This window comes from Parus major, chromosome 19 (assembly GCF_001522545.3).
Source record: "Parus major isolate Abel chromosome 19, Parus_major1.1, whole genome shotgun sequence".
NCBI lineage: Eukaryota > Metazoa > Chordata > Aves > Passeriformes > Paridae > Parus > Parus major.
The window spans coordinates 5,299,926-5,321,950 of NC_031787.1; the positions used below are offsets into that span (position 1 = coordinate 5,299,926).

Genomic DNA, 22,025 nt, shown 5'->3' on the forward strand with positions numbered 1-22,025 from the left:
CTCTGGTGGTCAGGAAAAGCAAGTTTTGGCTGCTTGCAAGTCCAAACCTGCATTTTTCCTGGCTTTTCACTCTCACACACTCATTCTCCATGAGACATATAAATTCCTGCTGCTCCTTTTTTACTGCAGTCTTCAATAAAGGATTGAGAATGAAAATAATCGAGAGAAGACCCAAACGAGTCAAAGACAAACAATATCAACAGCTGCACAAGATATCCAGGGTTTTATGAACCATAAAAAGAGGCTTTATTCATTCTAAAAGTAACAGTAAAGTCATTACTGCATGTACCTGAACAGCATGTGCAGTGTACACAGAACTGCTGGTTTATGGCACAATGAAGAAAAAACAAGATTGCAGCAACACAGGTAATGATTTGGAAAGAAAAATTATAAGCACCATGGACACAGGGTTTGCTTGCTGGCATCAACAGATCCCAGGACAGGCAGCAGAACTGAGATCATTAACACAGGATTATGCCACATACAGCAAAAATGATTAATCTAAAAGCCACTAGTCCTGTCCCCACACCAGCTTGCTGAGGAAGGCCTTTGGATAAGCACAGCAGTGATTTCATCTGACTGGGGCACACCTATCAAACTGGGGCTCAGTTTTGTGGTATAAGGGGGGAACAATTCTGACAATTTTCTCCTTAACTTCATCGTTTTTGGCAACTGTCAATTAAGGCACCTACAGGAGTTGCTTCAAGGATCCTCGTGTTCCTCCCAACCCAGGATTTACTCTACTGGCACTGCAGTATTCTCAGATGATCTGTTACTTGTCAAAACCACCTCTGAGATGCTGGGCTGAGCTGCAGACAGGCAGGACACACCACTGGCACTCCTACCAGCACTCCATGAATTAGATCCCCTTCTTAGGACACCTCTGACTTGCAGAACTAAAGCTGGTTCACTCAGTAAGGACAGCAATAGCTCTCCTGTGCTAAGCTACCTCTCTCCATAAGGATTTTTGTGGTCTGGCACGTCACTTTGGATGGGGTTTAACTGGCAATGTGAAGATCTGGAGCACAGATCTTCCTCCTCCAAGCAGGACACTGTTGGGTGCCTCTGCTTCAGTCTGTACCTCAGCCACACCAACAGCTCATCAGCTGCAGTCCTCTGAGGGGAAAATGCAATTAAACCAGAACTCAGTCCTCCCTCCCCACTAAAAGCATGGCAGAGCCTTCTGGCCCCACCAAATCCCAAACCACAAACCAGCCTTGCAAAAAGCCCACAAGGGCTTGATTGACTTTTGGGTCTCTTGGGTTTTCTCCCACAGATGAGCCAACACAGTGTTGAGGGGGAATTCACAGCTCCAAATCAAACTCCTCCTGTATTTCCAACTATTTAGCATTTAAAAGTTAATAAGGACAAGCAGGGTGTCCCTCCCACACTGATCTGTCCTTTGAGGGAGGACTGAGGTGCAATCTTCAGGTGGACACTGCTATGCTGGCCAATTCCTTGTTGTTAAACTCAGTCTTTTGCAGGGGACAGAGAAGCATCTTGGAAGTGGTTGTAGTCGTGTTTTGAATCCCAGATTTGTATCCACCTAGAAAAGAATTAAGAGTTTCAGCTTTCAAAGGCACATTGGGGATGTTGCTGAATGGAGTCAGCCTAAAAAGTTTCAGAGGAACAAAACAAAATGACCCTGCCAAGAGCTGCTGCTCTTGTGCAAATCCCAATACATTCCCTCTCCCAGAACCTACCAGGGGATTTGTTTTCTATCACAACAAAACTTCTGCTTTAATTACTAGACAAATTACAGGGAGAGAGACTGCTGAGAACTTGCAAATTCAATTCCTGATTTTGGATTCCATCGAGGCTGGAGTGAGGCTTTGAAGCACTTTGGATATTGGTAGCTACATTAGTCAGGCTGCAGGTTTATCCCTAGGATTCAGATTCCAAAGGAAATGACCTGCACCTCTTTTTACCAGAGCACCAGACACCCTCTCACAACCACAACTGAAAATATGCCTTAAAAACTGCCAGCTTCTATCCTAAGAGTAAATGGTATTTTCCATATGACACTGCATGGCAAAGTTTAGACATTTGAAGTAAATTACCCAAGGATAGCTGCTGGGATAAGGAGGATTATAGCCCCAAAGAGAAATGGGAATCCCCTCATGAAGTGCAAGGTGGCAGGGTAGAGAGAGTTGAACACTCCTGTAGCCACGAGTGAACACAGCCCTTCCACACAGGCAACAGAAGCAAAGAGAGCACCTGGAAAAGAGAGATAAGAGGTTAATGGTGAGATAGGCTGCTGGTTATTGCCTATAAACACCAGTAACACATCACCCTCAGTGGATTCTGCCAATCTTTCCAAGGGTTTGCCCTCAGAGAGGTGTGTGAATATCAAGTGTGGTAAGGTGGGGCAGGACTGGCCTGGCACATCCAGCCTGTGACCAGGACAAGCTCCCCAAGCTGCAGGATTTGTATCAGGAGATGACCAGGCTGTTTTCCACCAGCTGGACTGTAAATGCTCCAGTCCAGGGCTCTATAGATCCGTTTATTGCCAAGCACCTCTTATCACTTGTTAAACATTAAGTACAGCAGAAGATTTAGCACCATAAATCCACTGTACATGCCATTCTAAAATAAGAAACATGAATTGTGCAAAATCACCTCTCAATTGTTGCCACCTGGACTCCCTCCTCCCCCTGCCTGCCTCAGAGACATTCCTGTGCTGAGTTCCACAGCAAGTGCAAACCCTCCAAGCACAGAACTGCACAAAAGGCAGATCTGCTCCTCCTACAGGTTATCCATGATCTTTCACTGTGGTCAATGATATAACCCTCCAACAACACCTGGTTCTTCCCACTGTTACTGATCTACAGAGCAAAGCTATGGTCAGGAGAATGACTCTTTTCTCCTCATTATATATTCCATTTTAATTCTTGCTGCTTGTAAATGTTTTGGATATAAATGTATGGATGAATGAACTATTCCTGCTTTTCTTCCCTTGTTCTCATCTCGGAAATGCAGCAAGTCTGAATCAAATAATGACAATTATTTGGGGGGGAAAAAAAAATACCTTGGGCCTGAGGGTGAATGCAGGAGCAAAGGAGTCCAGAGGAGCCAGGGAATTCCTAACCTCCCCAGAGTCTGGCTTCAATATTCCGAGAAAAAAGTGTTCCAGGATCTGGTTTACGCATAGTGGTTAATTCCTTACCCTGTTCTGTCTCACTGACCAGCTTGGACAGCTTGGATCTGATGACTGGAGTGGCTGCCATGGAAAGGAACAGAATTCCATAACCTGTGAGCAAGACAGCACATTAGGAAAAGCTCAACTGAAAAATAAAGTCTCCCAAGTCAGTCCCAGAAATCTGCAGCTGCTGGCAGTGTCTCCCTGCTACATTCAGACACAATTCACCCTCCTGGATCTCACTTCAGTCTGTGTCTGCAGTGTAATACAGCTCTGGGAAGCCTGATGTTCTAGGAACTACATGGATGCACTTCCAACTTCATTGTTAGGCCAGCCCTGCCCTTAGCAAGCCACAGTTTTGTTGGAGCACGAGGCAGAACATCCTCATGTGCCTGAACTCCCCGTGAAGCACACTGCCAGCATCAACGTGCCAAAAGCCTGAGAACACAGGGATTCAAGCCTTCAGCATCACCTGTAAACATCAGTGGCGTTGTGGTAGCGAGGGAAATCACCACCAGCCCAGCAATGTTGGAGATCAGTCCTATCTCAGCCACCCAGGTGTCCTCAAGGCAGAGCTGCAGCAGCCTCAGCCCCGCCAGGCTGCTCAGGTAAGCCAGGTAGCTGGCGGCCGAGCCGTACCCGATCAGGTCAGAAGCCCAGCAGAGAGGAAAGCCGAGCTCATACAAAACATAGAGGTCCTTGGCTCCAAAATGCACCGTGACAATCAGAAAGAAAGCCAGGGAGTACAGAGCCAGCTTCCACCTGGAGCTCAGGTGCTCTGGGGCCGTGTACAGCCTGTACACAGCCTTATAGTGACTGAGCGTGAACAGCTTGGCCGCTTTCTTCTGCTTCACCGACTCCCGGAGGAAGAAAGCGGCGTAGAGAGTGGCAGCAAGGCTGGCAGCAAAGGCCAGCCAGAAGGGGTTGATGTAGCCCTGGGCCTTGCGCCACTGGCCACCGCCGATGCTGGCCACCATGCCCGCGGTGCCCAGGCACGCCTCGAGGATGGCCACCCGGAACGTCCGCGCTCGCCGCTCGCTGGTGTCGGCCACGTAGGAGAAGCAGCTGGCCAGGATCAGGTTGTAGTCGCCCGTGAGGCCGCTCAAGATGCGTCCCAGGAGGAAGAAGGCGACGTGCAGCTCCAGGTACATGACCAGCAGGTAGATGGCTGTCTGCAGGGCCATGCCTGCGGCCGGCAGGATGAGCGCCGGCCGCCGGCCCACGCTGTCGCTCCATGGGCCAAAGAGAGTCACGGAGAACAGGCTGACGAAGAAACCTCCCAGGTTGATGTACAGGTTCCAGTGGGACACCAGGGCTTCTACCTCCTGCAGGGGAAACAGGCGGCTGAGGAGCTCCAGCAGTACCCGGTGTCACACTGGGCTCCCCGCTCCTCCTGTGGCTCCCCGCTTCCATCACGCTCCCCTTCCCCTCCGGGCCCCCAGCTCCCTTCGGAGCTCCACGTTCCTGACCCTGCGTCCAGGGACTCCCAGCTCCTCTCAAGCTCCCTGTTCCCCTTGGGGCACCTCTCTCCCCCTGCTCCCCCAGAGCTTCCCTCTCCCCTGGGACCCGCTGCCCACCGTCAGCTTCCACTCCCCCCGTGCCTCCCCGGTCCCACGGGCTCTCCCCCGAGTTCTCCATCTGCACCGGAGCTCTCCCCGTTTCCCCGGTGTCCCCACCTGCCGCAGGGGGTCGGCGGTCCCGTTGCTGTCCCCGCAGCCGCTGGAGTCGGTGCTGTTGCGGTCGCTGTAGCCGCGCTCGGCTCCCAGCCGGTCCCACAGGTACTGGGTGGCCAGCGGGCCCTGCAGCCCCAGCGACACGGTGGCCAGGAACAGCAGCGGCTCCACGGCCAGCAGCGACGGGCAGCGCCGGCCGGGGGACACCGGGGGCTCGGCGGGCGGCAGAGCGGCCATGGAGGGGCGGAGGCTCCGCCCGAACGGGAAGGGACAGACACGGCTCCGCCCGAACGGGACTGACACAGCTCCTCCTGCACGGGACTGACACAGCTCCGCCCGGATCGGGACTGACACAGCTCCGCCCGGATCGGGACTGACACAGCTCCGCCCGGATGGGGACTGACACAGCTCCGCCCGGATCGGGACTGACACAGCTCCTCCTGCACGGGACTGACACAGCTCCGCCCGGATCGGGACTGACACAGCTCCGCCCGGATCGGGACTGACACAGCTCCGCCCGGATGGGGACAGACACAGCTCCTCCCGAAAGGGAAGGGACCGACACGGCTCCGCCCGACCAGGACAGACACAGCTCCTCCCGATCGGGACTGACACGGCTCCTCCTGGAACGGGATGGTTCAAGTTCCACTCCTCCCGGAACGAGACCGATGGTCTCTGCCCGGAACGGGAGCGGCTCCGGTCGGAGCGATGCAGGCTCGGCTGGGAGCGATGCAGGCTCGGCTGGGAGCGATGCAGGCTCCTCTCGGAGCGATGCAGGCTCCTCTCGGAGCGATGCAGGCTCGGTTCGGAGCGATGCAGGCTCTGCTCGGAGCGATGCAGGCTCCTCTCGGAGCGATGCAGGCTCCGTTCCGCCCGGAACGGGACCGGCTGGGCTCTCCCCGCCGCCCGGGGGAACGCGGGCGCTCCCGAGACCCGTCGGTGCTGGCGCTGCAGCCAGCCCGGTGCTAAAAGTGCAGCCCTCAGGGGGTGATGCTCCACAAAACCCTGCAATTGTTGAGGTGAGAAAAGCCCTCTGAGATCATCGAGTCCAAAAGCCACCGCTAAAACATGTCCCCAAGTGCCACATCTACACACTCCTAAATCCCTGCAGGGATGGGGGATGCAGGGATTGGGATCCCCTGCAGGGATGGGGCTCCACCACTCGCCTGGGCAGCCTCTGCTGGTGCCCAAACACCCTTTGGGTGAAGAGCCTTTTCCTAAAATGCAGCCTAAACCCCCTGACCTTCCTTCATGCTGTTCCTTCGGGTCCTGTCACTGGTCACCAGAGAAGAGAGAACAGCCCCTGCCCCTCCAAAGCCTCTGATGAGGAAGCTGCAGAATGGGATGAAGGCTCCCCTCTGTGTTCTCCATGCTCAATAAACCAAGCAAAACAAAAATCATCATTTTAACTGCACTAGGATCAGCAAAATATTGTATTTAGCAATACATGCTCACTTCTACTTCGTAGCATGTTAGAAAATACTTCCTTTTATAAAGGACTTTATTTATAAAATAACTCATAAACTCATTTAAAAAAGAAGGTTTTGGCTGTGCTGTTTGGTCTCCTGTGAGGTTTGCCTGCCTCGAAGAGCAGATCAGGAAGCAAAGACCAAGTTGTCCTTTAAATTCAAAGCACATAATCCAGAGTATTAGATTAACCCATTTATATAAACTGGAGCAGTTCCAAACTAATGTAAATTGGCATCACTCCTCTGGTGGCACCAAGGTGCTCACAGGCCACAGGAAAAGCTTGAACAAGACATAAACCACTCATTTTGTAGTTAAGCACTTCTAGAACTCATTTTTACCATCTTTGAGAGTATTGTGACTCACATGACAGTGGCAGCCATCTCTTTGGAGGTGACACTTTTAAAGAACAGGCACAATTCTTCAGCTGAGACCCTTCCACCATTGGTATTTTCACTCCATAAACGGGGCTTCAGCTGGAGGCCAACCTTTGTCTTGCAGAGATTTAAGAACGAGCTGTTCTTTCAGATTTCCATTGCAACCTTAGGGCATAAGAGTAAAAAGCAGAAAAATGACCTTGCTGTTGGCTGCTTTTACCACTACACCTTGTCAGGCAGTAATTAAACATTCAATGGATGCAAGATGTGAGGGAACAGAGTTAATTTGAAAGCACTTTCTTAGTTTTTTTGTACCAAGGATGAGATGCTAAAGCTCAGGGTTGGCACCAAGAAAAGTGATGCTGTTTGTTGTGAGCAATATGCCCAAGCCCAGATTGCAAATCTGGCAGCTGATTTTCCACCATTAGCACTTTCTTGAGAGAAAACAAGCCCTGGCAGAAAAGGGATGAGAGGCAGAAACAGCAGAAGCTTTTGTGGAGGTGACATCAGATGACCTAATGACCGTGCTTCCCTTTGTATCTCTCTTCTTGAGAAAGCTATAAACAGCACCGAGGTGATTTATACCAATAAAATGGAAATGTTATCATCATTACCTGAGGGATGTACTTGGATGATCCAACAAAGCCATCAACGTGGCACTAACAAGAAATATCCTTTGGACTTAAAATGATTTGTACTATTCCTGCAAATGCATGGAATCCAGTGATTCACAGTTTGTGTTTTGGGAGATGCCTGCAACTGGGACAAGAATCACTGGTAATTTCCCTGTAGCATCATTTCTTCTTAATTCTCCCCCACCCAATACACCCTGCAAGTTCCCAAAGCTGTGCCTATAAACCTGCCAGATCAAAAATGTGGGGGAAAAAAGCAAAATAAGAAATAGCCCAGTGTCTGCAAAGGGATCCCTTGTAGCCAAGTCTTTCCCAATCCACTAAAACCAAAGGTAAGGACTGTCAGTCCCTTTCTGTGTGGGGACTTGAAGTGGCACCTGGTGACAGCAGCTCTGCCCAGTGGGTTTTGCTCCCCAAAGTGAATTTCTCAGTGAACAAGCATAAACATCATAAACAATGATTACATTACATAAACATTTTACTCTGGTGTTTCTAATCCCTGTATTTGAGCATTGTAGATGCAGATGTTGTTTTCAGTGTTCCCTCGTATTTTTTGAAAATGGAAATAATTTTTCAACCTGTTTTGGGGGGAGCAGTTTCTCTTTCTTGATAGAAGGAATAATAGTATTTATTCAAAGAGAGCATTATTAGAGACCAAAACATTATATTTTTAAAAGTGTAGGTCATTCCAGGATGCTTTCAAAAACCCACTTGCTCCACAAGGAGTTAAATCTCTAATGGATTTATCACCTTTCCGAAAGATTCTCTTGAGAAAGTTCCTGCTCTGACACTCTTTACTGTCTCCTCCCTTCTTTGTTCTCTTCCTTCTTTCTCCGATTACAGTTCCAAAAACAACACCCAATCTCCCGAGGTCAATGGTTAATATTCCCTGGTGTTTATATAGGCTCCAAGCAGCAGATTCCAGGCCGTTCAGCACTGGGCTAGCTCCAGCACCATGGCTTTCTCCTGGCAGGCAGTGCTGGCCTGCAGGAAATATCTCATCATCGTCTTGGTGCCCCTGGTCTTTCTCCCTCTGCCTCTGGTTCTGCCTACCAAGGTAAGGAATTTTTAAAGTTCAGTTTAAAATGTCTCAGAGCTGCTCTTTTCAAGTGTAAAGAAGTTTCTTCTCAGAGCACCTGCATCTACTGCTTGGACATCTCTTTTCTTTTTTTCCTGAGCATATTGGGGTGATGTAAAACTTTGGGGCACAGATGGATGAGCAGCAGCATCTGTGATTGCATCTTCTAGAGGAACACTCAGAGATGTGAGGTTTTGTGACTCTTGCTTTGCATCTGATTTAGACAAGGACTTTCTATGCTGAAGATTACTGGTGTGGACCTAAGGCTCAATATTAATCCTCCTTTTCATTTTCTAACAGTGTTCAGTCCACATATTTTCATTTTTTTCCGTGCTGTCACTGTTGCTTAGAAGAGGTATTTTTAGCCAGACAAGACATTCTGATACATATGAGAAAATAACATGCATTTCAGTCTTGCTTTAGCATATTTCTGTAAGAATCTTCCCAAACAAGGACTTTAAATTTAAAACACCAAGTTCTGGAAGACACCAGGCTCAGGGTTCCTGCAGGAAAAGTTGCCTGGGGAGCTGTAGTATCTGGGCAGGTATTTCTGGGACATTGTTCATTTAAACAGAGAGCTGGGAGCTGACAGACTCCCAGCCTTCTGCTGCTTCTTCATTGTTTCTTGCACTCCCAAGCTCTCCATGCAGAAAGATCTAATCTCTGGTCTCTTATTACAGCCCCAGCACCACGAAAGAGCTCGTCCCAAACTGCCCCTCCTGTCACTTCTCTTTGGACACCAAGTCCTGACTCCTCTCTCTGCTCTCACCCTCCCAGTTCCTGCTGATTCCCAGTTTAGACTCTCCAAGCTTCATTCCCCACCTCCCTAACTCTTCCCTGCCTGTCCCAAAGCTCTGTCATCCTCACAGCTCTGAGTGTGGCAGCTGGTCAGGTGTGGCCTCTCATTCCCTCACTGGGTAAATAAAATAGTTTAAATTATTACTTAGGAGCTTGCTAGGAAGAGGGGAAAAAAATAAAAAGTACCTTTTTTTAGCTAGTTAACTTTTCCATAGGCGAAGGAGTTACTGAAGTGAAAAGAGATCAGGATCAGGAAAGTTCTAAGGAGACAGAGTTGGGTTTGTTGGCTTTTTTTTTGTCCTGAGGCCACGAGTTCAAACTCACTTGCTGGAGGCATTGTTACATACAGTGAGTCCTTGGAGTTACCTGTGGAATGATTTAGCAGTCTTGGTTCAGTTCCTCTCTGAAAATGACTCTCTCTGCCTTCTGTGCAGTCAGCAACAGGACAAAAATTGAAAACACGCTGGATTTTTCCCTTTGTGACTTAAGGGAACTTTAAGAAGGGTTTTTTGGGGTTAAAGTTGTGCACTGTGCCACTTCTGAGCAGGAAAAGCTGGTGTCCCTGCACACAGTGTGTGAGCCAGCAGCTACAGGGTGGAATTTCACATTTTTTCTATTCTGTTGATCTATTAACCTGCCCTATAATGACATAGCACTGGACACTGAGCTATTATAATTGAGAGCAAACCATGCTAAAAATCTTGCTTAAAGGCAGACTAATGTCCTTACAGGATGGCTGACTTTGGGAAAACACTTTTCCCATTTTTCCTGAGAGCCTGTTTGCAGAAGGATGGAAGGCAATGGCACTGTTCCTACAAGACACATCCAAAATCTCTTCTAGGGTCTCTCAAAAGGCATTTGTCTGTGTCTTTTAATAACAAAAATGGAGAAAAAGGATTGTCAAAATGCAAATTGCTCTCAGTGATCAGCAGGATGAATAATTGAGGTTCTTGATTCTCTCGTTCAAAAATAAGGCTCAAAAAGGAATATTTTTGTGTCTTTGGGAATCCCTCAGACTTACTCCTTCAGCCTGGCTGCTTTGGTAATTCTCACCTAGACTGCTGTCTTCTCTCCTCTGTGCTGCTCAGCTCCCTGCTTTCCCTTTCCCTTCAGCAGCTCTGGAACCTCCACACCACACTCAGAATTCCTGAGTGTGTTCCAAAACATCCCAAATTCAATCCTGACACCCATTATTCCAGCTCCTTGGTTTAATCTTCTGTAATCCACCTCATCACTACACTTAATGTCATTCATACTGCCCAGACCATTTTAGTGGACATCCTTTACCCCAGACCACACATCCATGGTTCCCTTCCTTTGGCTTTGGTGTCTCCAAGTATTTTTGCAAGTTCCAAAGTGCAGAAGACACCAAAACCTCCTCTTACTTTCTTCCTCAGCCCAATCTAATGCCACTGTTGTGACAAGTAATTTTGAATCTTTTCCATGTACAGGGACTGACTTAAACATTTTCACATGAAATTTGGAGTGAATGGCCAAAGCAGAACTAAATCAAGGTTTTCTCAGAGTAAGAGTGACATGAAATCTCATTTTCCTCAAACAAACAAGACCAAGTCAGTGGAAGCTGAAGTGATCTGCAGCCAGTCTGCCAGTGAGCCTTTCAAAGTTTCTGCTAAGCTAAAAATCCAGTGAAAAGCTATAAAAGTATTTCCAGTACAAGGAGTCCAGGCTGTTGGGATTAGCTGAGGTTCACCTGGGCCATGACCTGAAGCGGAAACAGGTGGAGAAGCCTTGACTGGATCAGTAACTGATTCTACAGCTCAAGGACATAAATACAGAATATAACACCATCAGCACAATCAAGAAGCCTTGATTTAGTGACTGCCAATCCCTTATCATGAAAGGTCCAAAGTCATCCGCGCTTCTTTTCCTCTGGTACTATTTCTGCCCCTGCTGAAGGCCTCATCTTCCCCTCAGAGTCCTGAGGAGATTGCTGCACAGTTTGTCATTTGATTAGGATCTGCATAGGTCAGAGGCCAGATGGGAGAGCAGCACGGGAAATAACCTTTTCTCTAATCCCTTTATCAGGCAGTGAATGTAATTATGGGGCCTTGGCTTCTGGAAAAGCCCCAGGTTCGATGTTCATGTTCTGACTGCGTGTCCCCTTCCCCTGGCAGGAGGCACTGTGTGGCTATGTGATCATAGTGATGGCACTTTTCTGGTGCACAGAAGCCTTGCCTTTGGCTGTCACAGCTCTCCTGCCAGTCCTGCTGTTCCCATTAATGAATATCATGGATTCAACAACAGTAAGAGTTCTCACTCCATGTTTTAATCAATCAGCTGCTTTTACTCTGGGATTATTCCCCAGCATTATATTATCATCATCATCATAATCACTATATTTATATGATTGATATCATTATTATTTTATTTTACTTAAATTTCATTATTCCTTTCACTGTTCTCTGTCATCTCCATGGACTAGACCTTGCACGAGCCCAGAGTGAGCTCTGGGTGGAGCCGCTAATCTGAAATCAAAGCAAATTCCCCGTCCAGACGCAACCCAGAGTTACTCCCTGCTGATGCCTTTGGAACAAACTCCCTCAGAAAATGCTCCCTCTCTCCTGTGACTCTTCCCTCTCCGTTCTCCCCGCTCCCAGGTGTGTCGGGAGTACCTGAAGGACACCAACATGCTGTTCCTGGGGGGGCTGATGATGGCCATTGCCATCGAGAACTGGAACCTGCACAAGCGAGTGGCTCTGAGGGTCCTGCTCATCACAGGTGTCAGGCCAGCCCTGTGAGTTACACTGCTGCAAATGCTGTGGGATAAAGGATTTTATGGAGTTAGATCCCCATTTCTGATGGAAATCCACAAATCTTGCCCTACAAATGCTTTCCTACAGCCCAAGTGAGTTAGTGCCTGAGCAAACCCTGCAAGTGGGGATCCTTTGAGGTGTTACACTCCTGGTGTGTCTGCTTGGGGTTTGGGTGGTGGGGTTTTTAGTTTTGTTTTTGGTTTTTTTTATTCCAAAAGGGTTTTAGGTGGAGAAATAGCAACAAGAGAGTCAATGCTGGAAAAAAGAAGGCTGCTGCCAGGCTGGGCCTGGAGCACAGCTTTGGGCAGTCAGGAAAAACCTCAGCTGGAATACAGAAAACATGGACACTGTCTGCTGATGACTGAAAAGAGAAGAGGAAATACAGGGGTGCTTGTTTGGAAAACAACAAATGTTTTCCAGACTAGAACTTTAAGCCTTGCACAGGCTACATCACCCTGTTTAATCTGTTTCAGCTCATAAGAAGAGGGAATGCTGTAGGAAATTACAAAGTGATAGAATAAAAATGCATACAAGATAAACCCCTTTTCATCTGATATATAATCTACATCTCATCTAAAGAATAATTTTGAGACAAATAACAGAGTAATACTGAAACGAGGATTAGAATTTTAGATGAGAAAGAAGAGGATTGTAAATAATAGAGGTGGGATAAAATAACAAGTAAAAAAAAAAAAGATATCATCTTCCCTATGGCTTAAACTGATTGCCATTTGGGATCAAATTCAGCTTGCAATTCCCCTTCAAAATATATTATAATGCATTAACATGTGTCATTGAGAAACGTCTTCTCCAGAAGGATGTGGAACAAGCAGGATGTGACTGGATAAACTTCTTGTTCCAAGCTACCACATTCCACTTTTTTTGCCATAAGAATGTCAAAAAATTGGTTGAAAAAGAAAAATTATCTTAAATCTTAACTATGTCTCTCACAAAACAGACCAGGGCAGGAGGAAGTGCTGGGTGGGGATTGCTGAGCATTTTCCAAACCCAGCATTAGCAGCTGACTCTTTGTAACAAAAAATAAAGAGCATTGCAGGGCTGAGTTCTGATCCAGCTTTTCCAAACCTTCTTATTTCAGGCTCCTGATGGGTTTCATGGTCGTGACAGCCTTCCTGTCCATGTGGATCAGCAACACAGCCACCACTGCCATGATGGTCCCCATAGCACAGGCAGTGATGGAGCAGCTGCACAAGTCAGAAATTGAGTCTGGCACCACTGGCCAAGGGTCTGAGCACACCAACAAAGCCTTTGAGCTGCAGGAGAAGTCACCTGAGAGCTTCAAAGAACCAGAGGAAAAAGGTGAATGGGTTGTGGGTGGTTTTCTCTTCAGGCTGATGGAGGATGACCTGGTGCTTTCTTCTGTCATAGCAATTCTTTTGTTAAAATTCTAAAAGAAGGTTGTGCCCAAATCATCCTGACTGCACCACACAGCACTGCTGAGGCTCTTCCAAGAACCAGACAGAACTACAGTGAGCTACTGACTTGGCTGAAGCTAAATCAAAAATACAAAGAGGTTATAACTACTCAATAAAAAGACAAAAAGTACAAATTCTCCAATTTCCAGGGGAAGACTTTACATCAGGCTTCCTATCTCCCTGCATATTTATGTCTGTTCAATTATTATCTACTGTGTAACTTATACCAGGGAATTCCCAAGGGAAGATTTCTGGCCCATTTCCAGCTGGAAGGTTAGGGATTAAAATGATTGTTCCAATCTAAAGGTACACAATCAAGCAACAATATCTCTTTACCAGCTGTCTTGCCCTTCTCCCCATTTTTGAGGTGATTCCAGTGTTTTTGAACATGAACCTCAGTGCCAGCACACAGGAAAAGTTCCCTTCAGCCCAGCTCCTCCAACCCTGCTATAATTCCCTGAATTCTTGCCTCACCCCCCTGTTCAGACATCGCCCTCATTCACAAGGAAGTGTCAGCAGTGGGTTCAAACTTTATCACACATTTCAAATTCCCCTCTGAAAAACTGTTCTGTGTCAAGACAACCAGGGAAAATGGGCAGAAAATAAAAAAATTAACAATGCCAGCCTTAAAATGAAGAACTCTGGGTTCCTTCAGCTTTGAATCCATTGTGTTCTAGCCTTGAAATATTAAATAATGCAGGCCCAAAGCCTTTTCCTGTCCAATATCCTCCTGCATCTCTTTTGTTCCTTGGCATCTAGGTAATTCTCATGTCCTGACAGTGGAGGAAGAGAGTAAGAGAAATGAAGAGATTGAGAAGAAACATTTGAATCTCTCCAAGGGAATGTCCCTCTGCATTTGTTACTCATCCAGCATTGGAGGGATCGCCACTCTGACTGGGACAACACCAAACCTCGTGCTGCAAGGACAAGTTAATGAGTAAGTCTGGGATTACATCCCCCCAAAAGTGCAGCACTGAGCTGCAGCTGACTCCCAGGCAGCTCAGAGAAGGAAAATATCAGTCTGGTCCCTTTCCTGGGAGCTGCTTTTCCTTAAGGACCCCACTGAACCTCCCCTTTGCTGACTCATTAATGGAGGACAAAAGAGAATGTGGAATTCTGGATGTTAACAGCCACCTGCATTTTCCAGCCTCTTTGAAGACAATGGTGGCATCATCAACTTTGCCTCCTGGTTCTCCTTTGCCTTCCCCACCATGGTGGTGCTGCTGATTTTGGCGTGGATTTGGCTGCAGATCCTGTACTTGGGCTTCAAGTGAGTTCCCCTGAGAACTGATCAAGGGCTGGTCCAACACCAGGAACCCTTTTATTGATGAGGAAAATCACACAGGAGGTGACAAAGCCCTGCCACACCAGAGACCAGAACAGAACACTCAGTGCCTGTTAAAATTCTGCGAGTTTTTCTTCGAGGGATCAGATCAAACCCTATTTAAATGTACTCTGTAAATGAAAACAGGGAGCTCTGAGTGCACATGACCTGTTCTGCAGCATTGCTGTCGTGTCCTGCTGTGCTCCAGAGCAGGAAATCGATTTCTACAGAGAGCTGGTAAATGCCTTTGTGACCAGGGCTGCTCCAGACCTAGATTAGTTCTGTGCTGGTTCTGGTGCAGATCACCCAACACCACCAGTTTGCATTGCCTGCCTGTTTAATTCTCAGTTTATCACGTTTGTATTATCCCAACTTCCCTCATTTTACATGGAAAGAGTTACTGGTTTCAGGTGCTGTTACACCTGAAATGGTATTTTTGCCTTCAAATTCCTCCTTTCAAATTCTCATTATCAATTTAAAAAGCTCTTCCCAGTGATCAAGCAGCCTTGTCAATCACATTAACATTGTCCCAGTCTAGTGGAAGGTGTCCCTGCCCATGGCAGGAAATTGGAATGAAATGGAATTTAGGGTCTCTTCCAACACAAACCATTATGTGATTCTGTAATTTTTTTTCCTCCTGTGCCCAGATATCTCACTTCTTTACATTTAAATAATGAGCTTTTATGGGCAGGAAGCTTTTTCCTCGTCATCTTGCCAAGACATGCAGCTCCTACTCACCATGGTTGCAGATTATAATATATTTAATTTCAATATTCATATGTAAATACATAGAAAGGCATGATGATTGAGTACAAAATTTAGATTTTTAACTCTTGAATTTCTCTGACATTTCTCATCCGTTTTCTTCCAGTTTTAAGAAGAATTTTGGTTGTGGTGCCAGTCCTGCTGCCAAGGCTAAGGAGAAACAGGCCTATGAAACCATCAAGGAAGAGAGCAAGAAACTGGGCAAAATGAAATTTGCAGAAATAGAAGTTTCAATCCTCTTTGTTCTCCTGGTGCTGCTGTGGTTTACAAGAGAACCTGGATTCATCCCAGGCTGGGCAACCGTGCTCTTCAACAAAGATAACACAAGGTAGTGCTGCTTCTCCTCCTCACTTTGAATAAAAATGGAGTTGGCTGGATTTTACCCAGCTGAAAACACATGTGAATAAACACCTGACTGCTCTATTGCAGCTATGTCACCGATGCCACAGTCTCCCTCTTCATTTCCATTTTGCTCTTCATCCTCCCTTCTGGCTTTTCCCACCAGGACAAAGATGAAGAGCAAACAGGTGAGTCCCTGAAGCACCAGAAATGGGCAGTCTGAATAGGTACATGGAAAATTTTCACATTTTTAGTTTACAAAGGAAACTTCAAATATTTAATAACAATTCAAGCTGCTCTTCTAGCTGTGTGCTTTGGGTTTGGAAAAGCACACATTGCACGAAATTCTCTGTTTCTCATCATTTAACTAATTAGGAAACTCTTATCCTAATTATCAGTGTTCCTGCTCCTGTTATACACATTTGTAAAGGATTCTGAGCTGGAATCTTCAGGAGGGAATACAGGACTGAAGAGAAACACACAGAGCTGTTGCCACACCTTTAACTCACCCTTCTTTGCCTCCTGCTGAGCTTCTTGGAGCAGCTACAGATCATTCATTAGAGCTTTTGCAAGTCAAGTTTTAAAACCTTTGTTGGTGGTGCTCCCAGCATTTGCTTCAGGAGATCATTCCAGAGTTTGCTGACAGCAGGGATTCCCGACACTCAGACCAAACTCACCTCCCACCAAAGAAGTTCTCCTTTCTTTGGAGAGTCTAACACAGCTGCACCAAATCTCTTTTGGGTTCCAGAGGGCAGAGCAAAGTTCCGGGCACCTCCAGCCCTGCTGGACTGGAGAACAGTTCAGGAGAAGATGCCGTGGAACATCGTGTTCCTGCTGGGAGGAGGCTTTGCCTTGGCCAAAGGCAGCGAGGTAACATTCCTCAGCTTTTTGTGTCCTCCTGCGAGCTTTCTTTGCTCTTTCTGCTGTCCCAGGACACAAGAGGGCACACTGGGAGCATCAAATGCTCCTTTGCCCAGCTCCTGGAGATGGGACCATCCTTGGAATGCTGGGATCAGGACAAATCCTGGTTGTTCCCCGTGGATGGCACCGCCAATCAGGGCAGCACAGTTAATTGTGTTTCCAGAAAAGTGGTTGATTAAGAAACTGCCCCAACACGTTAAAGGTTTAAATAAAATGTAATTGATGAGGCCACCATGAGATGATTTACCCAGGAGGGGTCCTCAAAGTATTTCAAACCAAGGATTTATGGAAATAGGATTTAAATTAAACTGTTAAAAGAGAAATGTAGAGCTTGCTAGAGAAACTTCAGGAGCAGGAAAAAAACATCTGCAGGAGTTAGCCCAGTGCTACACATTATTTTTCAGTAATGATCTGAGTGATGGAACAGACAATCCATTTATTAAATCTATACACAATAAAGAAATTCTAAAAGGCTTCAAGCACCTAGAAGTACTAGCTTAGAATTCAAAGATCAAAATTAAAATGGAAAAGCACGTGTTTGGAAAAGGAAATATTTAATTTAATTATATTAATAATTAAAAATATTTTAATTTATCCTAGAATAAATAATCAAACACATAAAAGCTGCTGCAGAAAGCCCAGAATGACAGAGTGGATGCTGCTCCTTCCCAGTGACTGACAAGGATGAAGGGTGTGAAAAGCTTCAGACAGTTATTAAGATCTGAGGCAGTGTGATGAAATTACATTAAATCACTACAGCATGTGATAAAATATATATATATAAATATTTTAGGAAATTAATTCAAATACCTTTGCTTACATTAAAAAAAATGTGCTTCAAATATTGATCACGTACAAGTAATGATCTGAAGAGAGAAATAATTATTTGCTGTCAATAATGCACTATAAATGCAGGATCTCCTACTTTCCAGTTCCTTGGATGGGAAATAATGGGGTTTTGTTGTTGTTGTTTAACCTGCTGAACAATCCAATGTGTTTTTCAGCAGTCTGCTGAGCACTGCTCTGAGAAGGGAGGGAATGAGAGCTCCACCAGGGCACTGATGTGGCTCTTCCCTGCCCAGCCTGGCACCCTCTTTGCTGTGTTGCAGGAATCTGGTCTGTCTGAGTGGTTGGGCTCGCAGCTGACGCCTCTGCAGAGCATCCCTCACCCAGCCATCGCCTTCCTGCTGTGCCTCCTCATCGCCACCTTCACCGAGTGCACCAGCAACGTGGCCACCACCACCCTCTTCCTCCCCATTCTGGCTTCAATGGTGAGCCCCAGCCTCGAAAAATACTCTTTATAAGGACATTCTTCAGCTCCTCAGCTGTCAAAATTAACTGGCTGGCAAAGCCAAGCGCTGCTTCCTGTACCCCATCAGGACTTAGAACAAAAATCTGAGTGTGCATATGTGAACACACACCGTGCTTAGCTCAACCTTTCTGAAATCATTGTTGGTGAAAAGCAAGGGATTAAATTCATTGGCATATGAAGACTTTGCCTTCTGGCCTAAACATGAGGTCACTGCCAGCTGTACTTGTTTTTTCCAATTTGTTCTGCACGGGGACAGCACCAGCAGCAGAATTTCCTTGCCTGCAACATTCCATGACTGCATTTCACCCATTTCACCCCCACCACTGGCCTTCCAGAAGCCTCTGAAGGTGATAGCATGACCTAATTCAGACTTCTGCATTTCCACAGGAGATTCCTGTCGCTGGGGCAGGCAGAGTTCTGCAAACCTGGTTTCAGGTAGAAACTGGAATGAGCTCCTCCAAAATCTTTTTGCATCTTTTTGTACAGACTCCAGCCAACCCCTAAGCCAAAGCTCTCACCTTCAGAGCTTCACCTGCCTCCCCTGATGATTTAATTTTGTTCTTAACCAATTTGAGCCAGAGTTTAGAGCTGAATATAAGCATTATTTATCCATTTATAACAACACAAAGCCCTGACCACAAAATCAATTCTTGCATTTGCTGCATAAAGATGCTGGAAGTGTCTAAAGCAGCGCCAAAATATGAGTGGCTGTAGTGTCTGAAGAAGAATGAGGCTTCTGACGTGGACAAATACAATCAGATTTCTTCCAGAAGGTTTCTGTGCATTTCTGGGTATCAAAACCATCATCTCTGCTCTCTTTTTTGTGCACAGGCTGAAGCAATTTGCCTCAACCCTCTCTATGTCATGCTGCCCTGCACACTCTCTGCATCGCTGGCCTTCATGCTCCCCGTGGCAACTCCTCCCAATGCCATTGTCTTTTCCTATGGACAGCTCAGGGTTATTGATATGGTGAGGAAAATTAACCAAACAACGTTTTCCTTCCAAAATTTTCACCCCTAGGTTTGATCTTTCCTTTTCCCAATGCTGGTTCTTCTTGGGGCAGCATTAGAAAAGTCGTGGTGCCCAGATTATGTCAAGTGGAAAGGAGATGTGTGTGTGTGTAAAGTCACACTGTCTCTAATACACTCTGAGAATCTTATAAAGGTGCTAATGAGCTTTTAAAGAACAGCCAGGGCTTTTTGAAGATTTTATAATAAGAGCTGGGAATGTCTAAGTGCTTGAAAAATCCAAATATAGAGCATGAGGGTGTCAAAGAGCCCTGTCACCTGGGCAGTCCTTCTGCAGGGACAGGGAACAGCCTGGCACATCTCACTGGGTGCCCTGACACCTCCAGAAATCACTAAAGACACAAGGACATCGGTGCCACGTCTCTTGATAACTTCCCTAACTTATCATTGATCCAAGAAGAAACCCAAAGTAAGTCAGAGAGAAATACCAGCTCAGAAGAGACGTGGATTAAAGGGATTTTGGGACTTGTAGTTTTAAGAGTTTTATCCAATGGAAACCTTTTGCTTTATGCAAATGATGTTTGTGAGGAAAAACAAATGTAATTTGTGGAGGTGTGAAAAAACCTCCAAAGAGAAAATCAAACCATGCAACCCATCCCAACCATCAAGGAAGGAAAAAAGTGCTCAGGGCTGCTAACAAGGCTTCTCTTTTATAATTCTAGGCCAAAGCTGGGTTTGTACTCAACATTCTGGGAGTTCTGACCATCACTCTGGCCATCAACACCTGGGCTTCATCCTTGTTCCAGCTGCAAACCTTCCCATCGTGGGCAAACAAGAGCGGGACCTGTCTGTGACGAGGGGAGGAGGCAGAACCACGGCTGCTCCTGCCAGAGCTGCAAGGACAGCAGGACTGTCACCCCCAGAGGCAGAGGTTTAGAGAAAATCCTGTTGTGTGGAAAAGGACAGGTGAAATCCTCCTGTTGATAACAGCAGTGATATTGCCCGGCTGCTGCTCGGGTTTGTCACCCCAGCAGGAGGACGAGGTGGATTCTGGCTTCCCAGCCCTCCCACCTTTAGATTTTCTGCCTCTGCAGGGGTGTTTGCCCCCAGTGCTTTTCCAGCAAGTCTGAAATCTGCAGCAAGTTAAAACAAAAAGAGAGGTGTGAATGCAGCAAAGGAAGGAGAGAGACTCTGAGTTCCTGATTTCATGCACAGATCTGTGCTGTCACATCTCTCCACCTGTCCATGTGTAAAAGTGCAAGGTGTACATGATTGTTATGTACTGTGGGCACTGACAGCAAGCTGTGATCACTGAAAAATCACTGTCAGCCCATCCTATTTTGAAATATATTTATTTTCAGTCCCAATGTTAGGCATGTAAAAGATTATTTTTCTTCCAGAACATCCACCCCAGTGTTATTTATGTCAGATTGCAGCCTGCAAGTTCATAATAAGACCTTTCCCTGAAAAGGAGAGAATCTCTATGTCCTAAAATATACATGATTGCATTAAAGATTTATTTTTTTTAAATGTAGCCCTGTGTTCTACAGTTTATTTTATTATAAATCACTGCTTTTGTTTTCCAGGTATCAACTGTTTGTCCATGTGCTCACTTACAATATCTTTAAATAGGCACAGAAATCAGCATGGTTGGTTTTCTCTTATCTTTAAAGTCGTAATTACGTTGTTATTATTACCAAGCCAAATATCTTGGAATGTCCAGCCCAAGATTGTCCTTGTTGAAAGCCTATTATGTAATCCTGTTCCATATCTAATCCCTATTCTGCTGGAGCTGACTTTCAGGAGCAGATAAATTCCCAATGACCAAACTGACAAATATCCAAGGGCACTCTGCCAAAACAACCTCTTGCTGCCATAAATGAGGTTATGAGCAGTTATTCAATGTGTGCCCCTGAGGTTTGCTCTGAAACCTCTGTTCTGCTGTTCCCTGCTTAAACACAAAGTGCATTTCTGAAATCCACTCTGATGGGATCTCCACACTGGTTCCATGAGAAAATGACTGGATTTCACTCTAAAAGAATATTCTCCCTAAAATCTTTCTTTTTTTCTTTATCCTATGCAATGCAATTTTGATTCATAAAATGTCTGAATTCACTGACTTGCAGCATTTTTTTCCAGCTCCAAATATCCAGATAATTCTGGTGTCTGCTGGTCACTGATCCCTCAGCACTGATGGTTCCAGTGTCTGTGGAAATCACTGTCTTGGAAAGAGCAGCCTGGTGTTAATCCTGCTGTGGCTTTGACAGTTTTAATTTGATGTGAGATAGATATCCAGCAGAATACCCACAGCTCCAGAAGGAAAGGCATTTATTCTCTGTTGCTAATGAGCTCCTGGGTAACAGATTTCAATCACTTAATGACTTGCTCAGGTCACTGCTGCACCACTCTCCCCTTGTGTCTCCCTCTATCAAATAACACCCAAATCTCTTTAAATATTTTCATTACCCTGCTCACCCTCTGTCTGAAGACTTAAAAATGACAAACTGGAGCAGATGATTTACTGAGAGCCTCTCCCTTCTCCCTCCCTTTGTCTCCAGCATCAGGGCAGTGTGTTCTGCTTTTGTTTGCTTTTTGTTTTCTTTGAAATACTCGCGCAGACTTTACCTGTCCTGCTAAATTACTGCTTAGCTAAGCAGGAAAGGTGGAATTCTTATAACATTTCCCGTCAGCCTCTCCTTCCAGCCATTTTAAAACTGTGTTATGGTTCTTTGAAGTCTTTTCTATTAGTCTACATTATTCAGAGGCTGTGGTGTGCATAAAGTAGCTGCAGGAGCACAGGTGCAATCTTTATGCCAATCTCAAGAAGAAAGGAGAGAGACATCAAGTAGCAAAGTGTCATGGGGCCAATGCATTAATGCTGGGTGTTCCACGTTCATTAACATGGGTGAGTACATGATTTAGCAGGGAATATCTGCAGTGGAAGTTACTCAGAGGGTGTAAAAATGACCAAATTCCTGAAAAAAATAGGAGTGAAAATCTGTAGGAGAGAGAAGAGAAGAGA

At 46.0% G+C, this 22,025-nt stretch overlaps 2 protein-coding genes across 2 annotated transcripts; one reads left to right on the forward strand and one right to left on the reverse strand.

Annotated features, from left to right (window-relative positions):
- Positions 1-217: 217 nt before the first annotated feature.
- SLC46A1 (solute carrier family 46 member 1) lies at positions 218-5,155 on the reverse strand. Its single transcript, XM_015646372.3, has 5 exons — positions 4,816-5,155; positions 3,612-4,464; positions 3,167-3,250; positions 2,061-2,217; positions 218-1,546 (listed from the first exon to the last, which is right to left on the reverse strand). Exons 1-5 carry the CDS (start codon positions 5,047-5,049, stop codon positions 1,471-1,473), a joined length of 1,404 nt encoding a protein of 467 aa, XP_015501858.1. The 5' UTR covers positions 5,050-5,155; the 3' UTR covers positions 218-1,470.
- A 3,070-nt stretch (positions 5,156-8,225) lies between these two features.
- SLC13A2 (solute carrier family 13 member 2) lies at positions 8,226-20,537 on the forward strand. The gene is made up of 12 exons (XM_015646230.1): positions 8,226-8,345; positions 11,300-11,428; positions 11,783-11,919; positions 13,038-13,258; positions 14,134-14,311; positions 14,522-14,644; positions 15,570-15,791; positions 15,893-15,990; positions 16,551-16,672; positions 17,833-17,994; positions 18,867-19,004; positions 19,726-20,537. Exons 1-12 carry the CDS (start codon positions 8,244-8,246, stop codon positions 19,855-19,857), a joined length of 1,764 nt encoding a protein of 587 aa, XP_015501716.1. The 5' UTR covers positions 8,226-8,243; the 3' UTR covers positions 19,858-20,537.
- Positions 20,538-22,025: the final 1,488 nt, after the last annotated feature.

Bases quoted from the DNA above. Each gene is read 5' to 3' on its own strand.
- SLC46A1 (XM_015646372.3), bottom strand. From the start codon at position 5,049: ATGGCCGCTCTGCCGCCCGCCGAGCCCCCGGTGTCCCCCGGCCGGCGC. The intron at 2,218-3,166 runs GTAAGGAATTAA...TCTCTTTTCCAG, and splicing joins GGTCAGTGAGACAGAACAGG to GTGCTCTCTTTGCTTCTGTT. The intron at 1,547-2,060 runs GTAATTTACTTC...ATTCTTTTCTAG, and splicing joins ATCCCAGCAGCTATCCTTGG to GTGGATACAAATCTGGGATT.
- SLC13A2 (XM_015646230.1), top strand. From the start codon at position 8,244: ATGGCTTTCTCCTGGCAGGCAGTGCTGGCCTGCAGGAAATATCTCATC. The intron at 13,259-14,133 runs GTGAATGGGTTG...CTTGGCATCTAG, and splicing joins CAAAGAACCAGAGGAAAAAG to GTAATTCTCATGTCCTGACA. The intron at 15,991-16,550 runs GTGAGTCCCTGA...TTTGGGTTCCAG, and splicing joins CAAAGATGAAGAGCAAACAG to AGGGCAGAGCAAAGTTCCGG.